The sequence below is a fragment of the Lissotriton vulgaris genome, unplaced genomic scaffold (assembly GCF_964263255.1).
Source record: "Lissotriton vulgaris unplaced genomic scaffold, aLisVul1.2 SCAFFOLD_2294, whole genome shotgun sequence".
In the NCBI taxonomy this organism is placed as follows: Eukaryota; Metazoa; Chordata; class Amphibia; order Caudata; family Salamandridae; genus Lissotriton; species Lissotriton vulgaris.
The window spans coordinates 165,912-181,224 of NW_028246595.1; the positions used below are offsets into that span (position 1 = coordinate 165,912).

Here is a 15,313-nt window from a genome sequence, read left to right on the forward strand (position 1 = left end):
TTGAAGTGTTTGAAGTCCGGCTAGGCCAGTGCGCGTGCTGCTGCATTCATCTGAGAAGGGAGGGGCCAGCAACCCTGTGTCTGCTTCGAGTTCATGCAAGTACACGACCCAGGAGAGGGGGCAGCCCGTCACCTACTGGTTTTGCCATCTTTCCTTCACACACAGAAAGGAGAAATGTTGCAAGTGATTAAACTCACACACAGTTTTGGCAAACATTTAATCCGATTTATTGCGGAGGGACATGCCAGAATATGTGCATTGTCACGAGGTAGATTGTATCTATATCATTGACACAACAATCTAGGGGAATTCTCCACTGGCGTTTATTTTTCAGTTTACATAGCTTCACTAATGTTAATGCAACTTTACATGAACATTTGCAACACCCGACAAAGTGAAAAGAGACCGCTGCACTAATTGGTCAATGAATAAATAAATCTGCTGCACGTAGAGGTATTCGCCCACTTGCTAAATGTGTGTTAATGGTGTGATTTACGCCCCAAGTATGCCCTTCTCATAGATTGCAAATCCATGGCTGACGTACCGCCTGGACTCTGGTGGGCGACTGAATGCGATAGGGACTGGTGAGATCCTTGAAAGCCTTAGCCACTCCGCACAAACACGTGACAAGCCGCACGTTTGGCATCGAGCATTGCCAGACGTCACAACGTTCTGACTGTCGCCTGCATGCACCATAAAAACATTAACCCGCCAATCTGTTTTTTTGTTTCCATGGAGGTGAGATTAAAGTCCAAATCAACAGTCACGTGCAGTAGGGCGCTACATAACTACTATGCATGTATGTATGCTATAGGTATCAAAAGTGACCAATCGCAGATGCCCTTAAATTAACAGCCAATCAGATACCATGACGCAATGTAAAGTTTGATTTACAGAATGCATACAACCAATTAATTTGCTATTTTGATGCCTGGCTAAGTCACCGAAACACAGTAATACTGCATGGAAAGGTGAAAATCAAGTTCCAATGTGCTTCCGAACTAATATAATATTTGGAAAATGTATATCCTCTGCACTTCGACTCTCTTCGCAATAGGACAGGTCTGACGACTCCTCTGAAAGCTCGTTTGTGCAACAAGAGGCTTTGGGCAGACAGAAGCAGCAGCTTTGCCGTGAAATGGATCCCTTTCTCAAAAGCAAGCTACAAACAAAAAAAATGGTAAAACAAGCAGAAACCAGACCGAAGCAGGGAGAGAGAGCAAAAAAGAAACGCAAAAGAAGCTCTCGGCATTGCAAGGGGCGGGGCAGCCGAACCCTTTGAAGTAGCCAGGCTGAAAAAAATGCAATTAGGACGGCCTGTGGCCGTGAATAAGTGATGGCGGGGGGTGGGGAGAGAGGAACAGATGGCTGTGAAGGGAGAAAGGCTGCTGGCAGGGGGAAGGCTCGTGCATGAAAGCAGGTCACGTTATGGGATTCACGTAAACTTTTGGAAATCCGCATCGAAAAAGTCAGCTTTGTGGATGGATGGCAAAAGGTCTCTCTACGAGACCTAAAAACAAACATTGAAACAGGGCTCTGCTAGATACCATATTCATGCCATTAACATGACAAGTAAAATCAATATTATTCCTACAAGAGAACTATATTTTATTGCCTTGTACTGTATTTAAACACAGAGGGGCAACATATCCGCACCTGTGGGAGGAAGGTCAGTAAGGGGTGGGGTTAAAAACAACTGTACACGTAAGGTTAAGCACAAGCCCCTGTAGCGGATGCTTTAGCCCATTTAGCTACCAAACTATCTGTCTGTGTGTCTGTATCTGTGTATCTCTGTGTGTCTCAGTTCTCTGTGTGTGCGTGTCTGTCTCTGTGTGTGCGTCTCTCTTTATGTATACGCCTTTGTCTCTGTGTGTGCGTTTCTGTGTCTGTGTGCATGTCTCCGTCTTGTGTGCATTTCTCTGTCTGCGTGTGTTGCTGTGTGCGCGTTTCTGTATCTGTGTGCGCATCTCTATGTGCGTGTTTCTGTCTCTCGGTGCACATCTCTGTCTCGGTGTGCGTGTCTCTATCTGCGTGTATTTTTCTGTGTGCGCATCTCTATCTATGTGAGTGCGTCTCTATATGTGCATTAGTCTCTGTAAGTACGTCTCTTCTCTGTGTGTGCATCTTTGTTTCTATGTGTGTCTCTGTCTGTGTGTGCGTCTCTATACGTGTGTCAGTCACTGTGTGCGTGACTGTCTGTGCGTATGTCTCTATGTGTGAGTCTGTTTTTCTGTATGCGTTTGTGTGTGTTTGTCTCTATGTGTGTATCGGTGCATGTGTCTCTCTGTATGTCTGTCTCTGTGTATATGTCTACTGTTGGCCTCACTTGCAATGTAAACATGGCATGGGAATGCTATAATACACATACTTACTCCACAGGTACATACAAACCTGCCATTCCCTAACACACACAGTGCACAAACCAGCAAACATATCCAGCTAAATATAAACAATGCCAAAATTCTCTAACTCTAACTAATGCGAGACCTGTTGCATTGCAAATGCTTGTTTTATGTGTTAGGGCACAAAGAACACATTTTCAATACAGGATACCCTCCTAAAGCTCCCAAAATGTGATCCCATCTTTATTAGAATCTAGAGACTAAAAAGAAACATCTACAACTTTTTCACAAACATTAAATATGCTGTATTTCTCTTTTTTAGATATCTTGCTCCTGTCTTTTGCAATTTATGTGCCACCTATTTTGAACACTATACATACACTATGATTGATAGTTTCTAAAGGTTGTTTACTTTTAATAAGTACATACTGATATCAAAACGGTCACCTGTTTCTCTTGAAGAAGTGTTTGTGTGAGGATGGCCTGCAAGTGGTAAGAAACTATTTTGGGTTGAACTTTTAAACGTTGCTGCATTGGAAACTGAATACGAACTATTCAATTAAAAAAGTGCTTTCAGTATCGAACAAAGGTAGTTATCAAATTTTCTAGACGACTCACAATTTATAGGACAATTGTCTGTTAAAAATGCAGCAGAAAATCATTTTATGGACAGTCTATCTAGGAAAAATGCTCATTGTTTAAGAGCCACCCATACCAAGTAAATACATCTCCCAAATGGCAATTTGCGCATTTTAATTACAGTAGTTTAATACAGTTTTTGAGTCAAAGATAGCTATGTATCTTACATTCCTGCTTTTTAAAACACTGTCGGGTGTGTGTGGGGGGGGGGGGGTGCGGGGGATGCGGGGGGGGTAGTTTACTGTCACAGCCACCTACCTGCAAGTGCCATGGATTCTCTAGATTAAGAGATTGCTATGGGGTCTGTGGTGCCTGCCGTTGTTAGAAGTAATTTCTGCAAGTTTCTGAACAAGGAGGGTGTTGGTGCAAAGAACAGAGGCATCACCACGCCAATTAAGAAGATGCACCATGCTAGTGAAACTGGTAGACCAAGCTGGCTGGATTTGGATGTCAAGCCTGAAACTCAGATTTAGTAATCACTCATTTAATAACTGATTGTCACAAGGTTTAACTCCGGGGTACAAAATCGCTGCAATACATTACGTTTTGTGTGTATTATTTTTTATTCCCGAAAATGTATATTGAAAATAATGAAATAAAATAGGATAGTTCCTTCCAATAGGTAGATTTAAAGGGAACCTAAAAGATGTATGAATTGTTGTTAAAATATAAGACAGAAAGTGAACACATTTCCGTATGATGGCTTAAATAAAGAGGAAATCTCCCTAAATACGGAGAATAGCTAGCAAACACTCTTTCAGCTATGACACTCACTGCCATGTAACCCTATTTTGGACACCGCTGCAGATTTCTTTATCGGATTGCCTTGTTTTACTAGTTTTGAAATCGGCATGGTGAATAAAAAACAGGCTTCCAGACCGGAAGAATACCAACAGGCGGAGATGTAACGGATAACAGATGGCAGAGATCCACTGGCAGGCAAATGGCAGAGATCTTTAGAACAGGAGGCACAGATCCTCTGTAGAGCACCCTGGCATCAGCTGGAACTCACGCAGGGCATGGACAGCAGGCATGGCACAGGCCCCTCCGACAGCGCACACGCAGGTATCCTCTGGACAGCAGGAAGGCCGTGCTGTTATTTCAAGAAGAGTGAAGTTGTAATTTGTAATCTCTAGGTCATAATCTTTATGTTAACTACATTAGGCAGCCATGATTACTCCCAAAATCACCTGAAAGTAAAAAATGGGCATGTTTTAGAATATCTCACATTGTATTGAAAAACATGGACAAGTATACAGAGGTGCCTGCACAGAGCATGATATCCAGTAAGGGAAAACCACAAGTACTGTGTTACTCATAAAATCAGTGTTTAATTTAAGCTGGCTGGTGGTTGCAGGTGGGCCTACCAGCACTAATGTTTGGGAAGAGGCACTTATTTTCCCTGAACAGACTTTGATCCAGACAAAGAGAGAGAAAAACTCAAAAAGAGAAGGAGAAAGAGAAAGACAGAAAAACGGTTACAAATGGAACAAGCATTTACAATGCAATGGTCTCGGCATCATTAAAGGTAGAGCTATTGGCATTGCTCATGACATTTTTTTTTTTCTTTAAATCATAAATAAATGGCATTGTCATTTACATTGCCAATACACAGCACTCTGCACTCAACAGCACTCACTACTCTGCACCTGCACTCACAACTCTGCGCACTCACAACTCTGCGCACTCACAACTCTGCGCACTCACAACTCTGCGCACTCACAACTCTGCGCACTCACAACTCTGTGCACTCACAACTCTGTGCACTCACAACTCTGTGCACTCACAACTCTGCACTCACAACTTTACCGCCTGCTTTCAAAGAGGAAGCAGTTTCCATTCTAAGGAGCTCTGACAGTCTTATAGTGTTGAAGATGTCAGCAATGTGAAGCCACTTCTTGCCATATGCTTACAATTTGGTGAGTGTTGGTTTGGATTGGAGTCCTACAGTCCATCCACAACATCAAATACACAGTGGCACAAGTGTCAATGAGGGAATCAGTTCGGATGATGTATAGTTGCCACCTTGGTTTTGTTTGTTTCTCACGCCTGCCACTTTTTGTAAGAGCTGAAACGAGGTGCAGGCTTTAGGCAACTAGGTGTTTCAGAGATTTCAGTGATTTTATATGTTAGTTACAATTACAGGTTGTGTGCGCAAACCTAAGGATCCCTCAATTGACAAATGCCAAGGGGCTGTTTGGATGTAGGAATAAATCACAAATTGCACATGCCTCAAATCCATTTAAAAGAGCAGTCATGATAAAGAGTAGCATGTTGATGAAGAAAACTTTAAGGGGTGCGGAATTGAAATGCGTGGAGGTGGTCATCAGGGATGAGAAGCAAATAGCATGGCTTAAGAATTAATGTAAAGTGGGGCTGGCGTGGCGCCTTCTCCACAAACTGTGTCTGTTACCACCTTTTGCTTTTTTCCCCATGCACAGCATTAAGGGTAGAAGTGGTCAAATACAACTCCACTTTCACTTGTGAAAATTTCCCGAGGCATATGGGACTGACTCACTTAATATCAGAAAGTCTGGGAAACATCTCCAGAGCGCGGGGGGGGGGAGAGACTCGCGCGGGGGGGGGGACGGGAGAGACTCGCGCGGGGGGGGAGACTCTCGCGGGGGGGAGACTCGCTGGGGGGAGACTCACGGGGGGGGAGTGACTTGCGGGGGGAGGGGGGAGTGACTTGTGGAGGGGGAGGGCGGAAAGTGACTCGCGTGGGGGGAAGTGACTCGCGGGGGAGGGGGTAGAGACTCGCGGGGGGAGGGGGGAGGGGGGAGAGAGGAGGGGGGGAGGGGGGAGAGAGACTCGGGGGGAGAGACTCGAGCGGGGGGGGAGAGAGACTCGAGCGGGGGGGGGGAGAGAGACTCGAGCGGGGGGAGGAAGTGTTGCAGATGAGAGCGGGGGTCCTCGCAGGTCAGTTTCTTTTCCACAGACAGCTCATATCAGACTTTAGGAAGACATGGGATTTGCCGGACAGAGAACCCAAAACGCACCCCACACTACATGCGATACTAAACATGGGCGCAGGGCAACACATCATATGGCTATGGAGATCTACCATAGATCTCATGTGCGTGCCACTAACGAGGCTCCGATTAAAATGGGAGGAAGAATTCGGTCAGGCACTGCACGATAATGAATGGCTCACAGCCCTAGCGCACCATAAATAAGTGTTGCATAACCATTGCTTCAAAACATCCCATTCAACATACTACATTGTGCATATCTCACACTGGAGCAACTAAAGTGTTTCTTCCCTGCAACAGTTTGAATGCCCATGCTGCCACATGCCCGACGGCACATTTGTCCATATGTTATGGACATGCCCCACACTGCAGATTTACTGGGCGGGAGTACACACCATGATACTGACAATCACAGGGCTGATGGGCCTCACCACATGGGAGACCAGATTCATCACCTTATTATCATACAACGGTAATGCAATGCACTAAAAGCTAAAACAACGTAAATGGTGCAGAAATGTATGTACCCTGGTTGAATATGAAAAATCCAACAAAAAGGGTTACACAAAAAGGGGGGGGGACACACTACAAAGGAAAGTCAAGGTGGCGGGAATTTCACAGATAAAAAGAAAAAAAAACAATAAGACAAAGCATAAAAATCAAAACGCAAAAAAAAGGTGCAATTAGGTATAACAGCTTTAAATAAAGCAGGAACTTCCTTGTAGTGGAAACAATGAAATTACTATTATCTTTCATGAAAACATAATGAGCTACCGCAGTCTTTAAAAGTTTCTTAAATGAGTAGGGTCTGATTCAATTATTTGTATACTTAGCACTGGGGCACCACTTACTTACAGATACCCCCAGGTGTCCCCAAATGAAATCTTGTTGAAAGTCTACATTTCAACCACAATCCAATGGATAATTTTCTTTCAGAATTTTAGCTACTGGGGTACATTCACCCCATTTAAGAGATGCACTGACATTCATAGAATACTAGCAGATATGTTGTCTAGGTGCCATGTTACTGGTTTCTGTCCCAACAAACTGCCCTTCGCCTGGTGTATTTTCTTTACCCACTTGGCGAATTGTGCGATCTTTCTTTAATCACTTCATCTCCCACTGCCTTTCTTCCTTTATCTACAAACATTACGAGTCCTGAAGAAGAAAGCACTAGACAATATAACAGGTATATGCTAACGCTGAATAGAAGCTTAAGGCCACTAAAGGGTAAAATTGGTTCTAGACTTGATCAGAAAGAAGGGTAGGAAAACAGATTACAGAAATGCATTGAAAGCAGCGGCAGATTTAAACTTTAAAGTTCATCGAGACTGCTCAATATCTTGCCTGCTGAATATTCTCAACCCGTCTTCAAGGAGCACTGTGACCCTGTAAAGAAAAGAGCTACAGGGCAACACCCAATCAGAGAGCCCAATGGAGTCAGCTCTTCCCAGCCAAGGGGGGGACGGGAGAGACTCGCGGGGGGGGACGGGAGAGACTCGCGGGGGGGGGGGACGGGAGAGACTCGCGGGGGGGGACGGGAGAGACTCGCGGGGGGGGAGAGACTCGCGGGGGGGACGGGAGAGCCTCGGGGGACGGGAGAGCCTCGGGGTACGTGAGAGCCTCGGGGGACGGGAGTAGGAAAACAGATTACAGAAATGCATTGAAAGCAGCGGCAGATTTAAACTTTAAAGTTCATCGAGACTGCTCAATATCTTGCCTGCTGAATATTCTCAACCCGTCTTCAAGGAGCACTGTGACCCTGTAAAGAAAAGAGCTACAGGGCAACACCCAATCAGAGAGCCCAATGGAGTCAGCTCTTCCCAGCCAAGGGGGGGACGGGAGAGACTCGCGGAAGGGGGGGGGGGACGGGAGAGACTCGCGGGGGGGGGGGGACGGGAGAGACTCGTGGGGGGGGGACGGGAGAGCCTCGGGGGACGGGAGTAGGAAAACAGATTACAGAAATGCATTGAAAGCAGCGGCAGATTTAAACTTTTAAGTTCATCGAGACTGCTCAATATCTTGCCTACTGAATATTCTCAACCCGTCTTCAAGGAGCACTGTGACCCTGTAAAGAAAAGAGCTACAGGGCAACACCCAATCAGAGAGCCCAATGGAGTCAGCTCTTCCCAGCCAAGGGGGGGACGGGAAAGACTCGCGGGGGGGGGGGACGGGAGAGACTCGCGGGGGGGGGGAGAGCCTCGGGGGACGGGAGAGCCTCGGGGGACGGGAGTAGGAAAACAGATTACAGAAATGCATTGAAAGCAGCGGCAGATTTAAACTTTAAAGTTCATCGAGACTGCTCAATATCTTGCCTGCTGAATATTCTCAACCCGTCTTCAAGGAGCACTGTGACCCTGTAAAGAAAAGAGCTACAGGGCAACACCCAATCAGAGAGCCCAATGGAGTCAGCTCTTCCCAGCCAAGGGGGGGACGGGAGAGACTCGCGGGGGGGGGGGGACGGGAGAGACTCGCGGGGGGGACGGGAGAGACTCGCGGGGGGGGACGGGAGAGCCTCGGGGGACGGGAGAGCCTCGGGGGACGGGAGAGACTCGCGGGGGGGACGGGAGAGACTCGCGGGGGGGGGGGGACGGGAGAGACTCGCGGGGGGGGACGGGAGAGCCTCGGGGGACTGGAGAGCCTCGGGGGACGGGAGAGCCTCGGGGGACGGGAGAGCCTCGGGGGACGGGAGAGCCTCGGGGGACGGGAGAGCCTCGGGGGACGGGAGAGCCTCGGGGGACGGGAGAGCCTCGCGCGGGGGGGGGGTAGTAGAGACTCTCACGGGGGAGGGGTAGTAGAGACTCTCGCGGGGGAGGGGTAGTAGAGACTCTCGCGGGGGGGGAAAGAAAAATAAAACGGCAAAAACAAAACGGCGGCCACAACGACTTTCGGATTCGGGGCGGGAACGAGGACAGCGGGAGCATGCGACCTACCTCATGTACAAGAAACAGCTTAATGGCGGCCGGCGCTCCTGAAATTTTTCGGAATTGGGGCGTGGTTTTGATGTTCTGAGTGACGGACAACGTCACTGTCTAAAGAACATCAAAAATGACGCCCCCAAATCCGAAAAGGACGGGGCTACATTGGAGTGACTGATCTCTCCTCCAATGGCTGGCCTCCGTTTAGGAAGCCAGCCAATGAAGGAGAGATGGGGCACGGAGGCGGGACCTTCGGCGCTACTCAGACTCATTAAATCTCCGGCCTAAGACTGCGCAAGCGCAGCCTTTTAGGCCTTCGACCTAAAAAGCAGGGATGAAAAACAATCTGAAAGAGTAAGAATAGCAGAGAGTGTCCGGTGGTGGATTAAAGAGGCATGAAGTGGAAGCAAGACTATGCAGCTTTAGTATTCAGCACACCGACATTTGATAGCTCAGGCCACGGGCTTCCGGATGAAATTTACGGCCCTGCCCCTTATTCTTTAATCAAATTAAGCACTGTTAATGTACTTGAAAAATGTAGGTGAGTTGTGTAGCTTTGTTGTCACGTCTGACTGAATTGTATGTGTGAGATGGTATAATCACAATATGGTAGCGACATCCTTCCCGCCGTGCAACTCTGAGTGAATACCTGCAAAACAAAGGAGATTGCTGCTTCTAGTTAGGTTGGTAAGCACTTTAGTTTCGCGAACATCTAACTATGCTGTAACCCTGAACCGTTTGAGGCTTTTTACAAATGGACTTACTTCATTGCCCAGCATCTGATATAACCCACACAATAAATAATAAACCTGTTTATTGCCTCCACTTGATTTCAAGATCTGGACAAGACAGGAAACTCCCATAAATACTTAAACACGTCTGGATCTATGTATAAATAACTTGCTGCTGTATAAGTAACTGCACAGACAAGGTCAAATGAATACAAGCACATTATTTCACTCAGAGCATGCTCGTCACAATACTTTTATACACATGAAGCATCTTTGTGTGGTAACCATGTGGGACAAAGGCAGGGGGAAAGCATGACAGCATATTACATCTTCTCCCGTTTTTTAAGACAAACTAAGAAATTGCACAGTTTTCAAACAAGCAGAGGAAACACTTATCAACTTTTCTTAAAGGTGAACTTGTACAACATTGCATAATCTTCAAATCTTATGGGGGGAACAATTGTTCTCCTGTCCCGAACCGTATCAAAAGAACAAGTAGCCAGCCCTGGAGGAGACACATTGGAGAGATCACCAACAGTTGCAGAATCCGTGCTAGCACCGCACACTTCACCATTGCATGCATTTGTTGGGGATGCCAAAACATTGTTCTGCAACTCCTAAGACCTGCTCACATGCTTGGGGATCCTGCTTCTAGCAACTTTTGAACCATTCCACCACTGGCCATTGTCAAGGAGGACGGCTGTGCCCTTAGTTTGGCCACACGCCTACGTTCACTGTACTTGCTCATGTTAGCTCCTTTCCTAGGATACTTCACTCTCACCACATCACCTGCTCTCACAGACATCTCTTTCACTACATTTCCTGCATCGTAATGAATGTGCATGCGCTCCTGGCGTTTATCCACCAGATTTCTCATCCTGCTCTCTTTTTTTTTGTGGTTCTCGTTTTCCCATTTTTACCAAGCCAATGACCAATGTGGCTGCAAACGTGTAATCGGTGCTCTACCCCCTGATTAGTTAAAAAGGGGTTCTTCCAGTGGTATTAGGGGAGGGGGGGGGTGCGGTGTGACCACAGCCTGGTGCGTAGTGCTAACTCAACAGGAATGTGTGATTTTAAAGCCATTTGGATTTTTTCTTTGATCAAGAATGCAATGATTTTCTCCCCTTCTTCAGTTCTTTGGCTGAGCACAACCCCCAACCCAATCTGGCTGGCGTCTCTGGTTACAGTGCTTTGCAATTTCTCGTCGAATGACTGGAGTGATGATGCTTGCTCAAGTTCCTTCTTTATGGTCTTTATGCTCTGTTTGCATTTTTCTTTCCAAATGAATTCTGCATCCTTCTTTATTATTTTTCGAAGTGGTTCGACCTTGGTTGCGTAATGTTGTATGAACTTGGAGTGAAATTCAACCACGCCTAAGAAGGATGCAAGTATTTTGGGGATTTGGGGAACAGGAAATAGCAGATATCAAGGAAAGCTTGGGTTGAACTCCATTTTCATCAATGAGGTGACCTACGTACTCTACAGTTCCTTTTATGAATTTGCACTTGTCCTTTTGCAATGTGAGATCATTGTCCTGAATTCTTTGAAGAACCTTCCTTAAAATGGCTAGGTGTTCTTCTTCCGTCTTGCTGTAGATCAGTACATCATCCTGTAATACCCTAACACCTTCCATGCCGCAGAACAATTGTTTCATTGTGCGCTGGAATACAGCTGATACTGAACACAACCCAAAGGGTAATCTTCAAAATTGATATGCGCCTTCTGGTGTGATGAACACTGTATATTTCTTTTACTCATTTTGTAGTTTTATTTGATGGTATGCTGCGCTGACGTCTAGTGTAGTAAAGATCTTTGCTTGACCTAACGTCATTACCATTTCATTTATCAGAGGCAGGGGTTGGCAATCAGTTACTGCATGACAGTTTAGTTCGTTAAGGTCTATACATAAACAGATCTTTCCATTCTTCGCAAAGATGGCCGACTGGTAGGAGCTCTGTGAAAGAGCTCTCTGAGCGCTTGGGATCCCTTGTTCGGAATATCCCTAATAGTGCATGCAAGAAACCGCAAGAAACTGAAAGGAAACAGGAAGAAATTACAAACGTAACTGGAATTTATGATTTAGACTCACACAAGTGTGCTAGAGACTCGATGAAGATGAGGTCCGAAAGCGATATTCATCGGGACATCCATGGGAGCTTTAGATCGCGATGAACAGCAGAGTTGATCCGCACGTCTGGCAGTCTCTGCGATAAATCGCAACGCTGCAAGGAAGGTCAGCGACCCTCGGCAGACACCTACAGGAGCGTAACTGACTCCAAGGGTGGCTGGAGTACGAGCACTGACACTGGGCTGCGCGGTAGAGGCAGAAGTTGACACCGGAATCTGAGGCGCGAAGCCCCGCAGCTACAAAGACGGGGGGCTGCCCTTGCCTCAGGGAGATCACCTCACGCTTTACGCTCGCGTCCGCATCCCGCACTCCGGTCCCCTCATGTGCTGACACTGGAGAATAGCCGAGCGGGACCGAGACTATTGGGAACAATTGCGGGCTGATACTGGACGCAAAACAAGACCGGGCGAGGCTCCGAGGACAGCGCGGAAAGCGCACGCTTAATTCAGACAAAATACCCCTCCCCACGTTATCGGTGGGAAGACAACAATGACCCGGAGCAGCACAGACACATCACATGGAAATATCACGGGAAGGTTCGCCAGACTGCCAGCATTCAAATCAAATGGCACCAAACAAGCTTTGCTGAAGTAGCAACATAGAGGACACAATGAGCATACTTTATCGTTTTCTGGTGTGCAATGTTTTAGGTGCAAAATGGCTGGACATTCCAACAACGAGGGTGAGAGGCACATCCCCCACCATGGGTCAACCTTCTCTTAGATCGATACCATCCCAGGTGGACCAAACAAGCAACTGAAGTAGGACAAGTGCATGGAAATAAAAAGAAGACTACAACCACCAGCCTTCAATCCATGGTAAAAGAAATAGCACTGCATTGCTTTCTAGGGACTCGGTACAAATCAGGCGGCAATATTGGAAAAGCGCTACCTCGAGGATATAACATGCACCCTACGTCAGCCGAGCTTACTACCCAACTACCTCAGGTCAGAAGTCCTACGTACTATTTTGACCTACTTCTGACCAATAGAACCTATCATTCTTTACGTTATCTCTCTGCTCACTACTACCATACCATGCTATCTCTCGCCCTGCTGATCCTTGTCACTCACTTTACTTTTGTCCTGTAGGCCGGTTAACACTCTGTTCACCAACACACCTCATATCCCATTATTCGTTAAGCCTTTAACCACTACCACAGCTGACTCCTTCCCTTATACCCACTCACCACCTCCTTACACATGCCCCTACCTCCCCAAGCCCGACCCCACACAGTTTAACACGGACAGAAACTCACACACAGCACCTCACCAACTACCTTTGGCTTATTATGGAGCTCACGGTCACGTACACCTACACCATCACTTACCCCCCAAACTCTCTAAAAACGCAGCCAAACGCTTCAAGCACAATCTCATAAAACTTCACCCTGAAACACCCATAGCTGATCCCTATTTCTCATTACATAACGGACACACAACCTATGACATCATCTTCCATAGGAAACGGAGAGCACAATGGAGAAAAGCATTTCTAACCCTATTTACACTCTCAGCCACCAGGAAAACCCCCCTATGGCCTAGTGATTTATATCACCCCCTCCCAACTTTTCCAAGCGACTGCAACCATCACCATCTACAACAATGGAACCATCCTTATGCAATCTACAGATCGTAACCTAAGCCTCTTAGATAACATCTTCCCAATTATCAAAGAGCAAGTGTCTAAACCCCAAACGACCACTCAGGCCACCCCCTCCGACATTACTCAAATTTCCCACGTCCTCTCCTTACCGGCAACAACGACTTGCCAGACCGTCCTTCACCTGCATGTGACCTATTTGACACTCCCCGGACTTCCCCCTACGCTAACATACATCACTCCATCATACCAACCCCCCAATCCAACATAAACTGAAGCTACTTGTGCACCCCCAGTAACCACCAAACACCCCTTAACCACTACAAAAGATCCCCCTTTGGTTAACAGCATCTCGCCCCTCACTTACATTCACGCTTCTGCAGCCTGGCCAAACACCGTCACCGATACTAACCACCCCCATAACGCTAGTCCACCACCCTTACTTCAGCTGTTGGACCACATTACGACACCCCACTTAGTGGACAGAGAAAACTCGCAGCCCTCCATCATCACCTTGGCCCCTAGCGTACTTCCTCAACCCACATCTCAGCAGTCCACTCCCACAGCTCACTCGCCGTCATCCACATCTTTACTCACAACATCCCAGCCATCCTCCCCTACAGCACACCTAGTACACACACTCACACCCGCAGCACCCCTACCTTCCCCCCACACAGTGGTCCCAAACCACATTCCAGGCCAGCTCCCAGCGCCTACATCCTCACCCATAACACAGACCCATTCCACTTCCGTAGGCAACCCCACAGCCCACCCAACACACACACTCCCACCCGCAGCACCCCTCTCATCCACACTCACACATACAACCAACCGTACACCATGCCTGATATCAACGCATACGTCCAAAGCCACACCTATAACACAGCTGCATACCACATGCCAGCATGCACAAAAATCTAAACTTGATGAGATCATGCTCTCTTTGAATCAAATCAAAGAAGAACTCCAAGCACTCAATGATCGCTTTGCGAGACAAACATGGGGAACTAGAGCTATAAGAGACCAAAAAACTGGCTGGTCCAGGAACCGACCCATGACTAATACGACTCTCCAGTGCCCCATTTGGTCCTCAGTCCCCTCCTACAATAACTCATCCCGACCAATTAGAAGCACCAATTCGCTTTCAGAGAGTGAATTACTCTCCTTGTTGAGCACATATGAACCCACCCACATGAAGACACCCACACCTGAATCATCGTTGATCCCAACTATTCCCCCCAATTCCTATAGGACCATTAAACCTAACTCTAGAGGGGTCACAAACAGCAACCTTAGAAGAATCCCTATCACTCAGGAACCCTCCTTAACCATCAGCACACCCAAACTCAAATGTATTCTCCTAAACTGCAGATCTGCCGTTAGACATGCAGCGGACATAGCTGATCTCATCCTCACACATGAACCAGACCTGATAATGCTAACTGAAACCTGGCTGAAGGAATCCTCCGCACCAATCATTGACATTTTAGTACCACCCAGTTACAACATCATCAGACTAGACCGAGACAGAGCTGACAAGTCGGGGGGAGGCATTGCCTGCATTCATCGTAACAATATCTCAATAAACAGAGCCATTTCCCCATCATTCCAGTCTTGCGAATACATGTGCCTTGACGTCACTAGCAAAGGCAATCCTGTCTGCTCTCTGCACATCATCTATCACCCACCAGGCGAGAACCCCACCTTCACTGAGCACCTCATGGACTTGGTATCCTCAAATACTGGACGACAAAATACCCAAATTTTCCTCGGAGATTTCAATCTCCATTGGGATGATCTAAACGATACAGTGGTGAACAGTCTCAAGAATTTCCTAGATGACCTAGACCTAACGCAATTCTGCAATATCCCAACACACGACAAAGGCTCGATCCTGGACTTAATAATCTCTAAAACAGACTCCATTCAGCTAGAATCGATCCAACCTTGCGACTGGTCAGACCATCACATCATCAACTTC

General features: G+C 47.0%; 1 protein-coding gene across 2 annotated transcripts in view; it reads right to left on the minus strand.

Annotated features, from left to right (window-relative positions):
* Window positions 1–3,525: 3,525 nt before the first annotated feature.
* Window positions 3,526–15,313, minus strand: part of AFMID (arylformamidase) — a 142,252-nt gene continuing 130,464 nt past the window's right edge. The window contains exon 11 of one of the 2 annotated variants that reach the window (XM_086949464.1): window positions 3,526–4,171. In XM_086949464.1, coding sequence (XP_086805590.1) covers window positions 4,142–4,171 — 30 coding nt within the window. In that variant the 3' untranslated portion in view covers window positions 3,526–4,141. Of the gene's footprint in view, window positions 4,172–9,371; window positions 9,521–15,313 lie in introns of those variants that run through there. The other variant, XM_086949463.1, reaches the window with a different exon arrangement.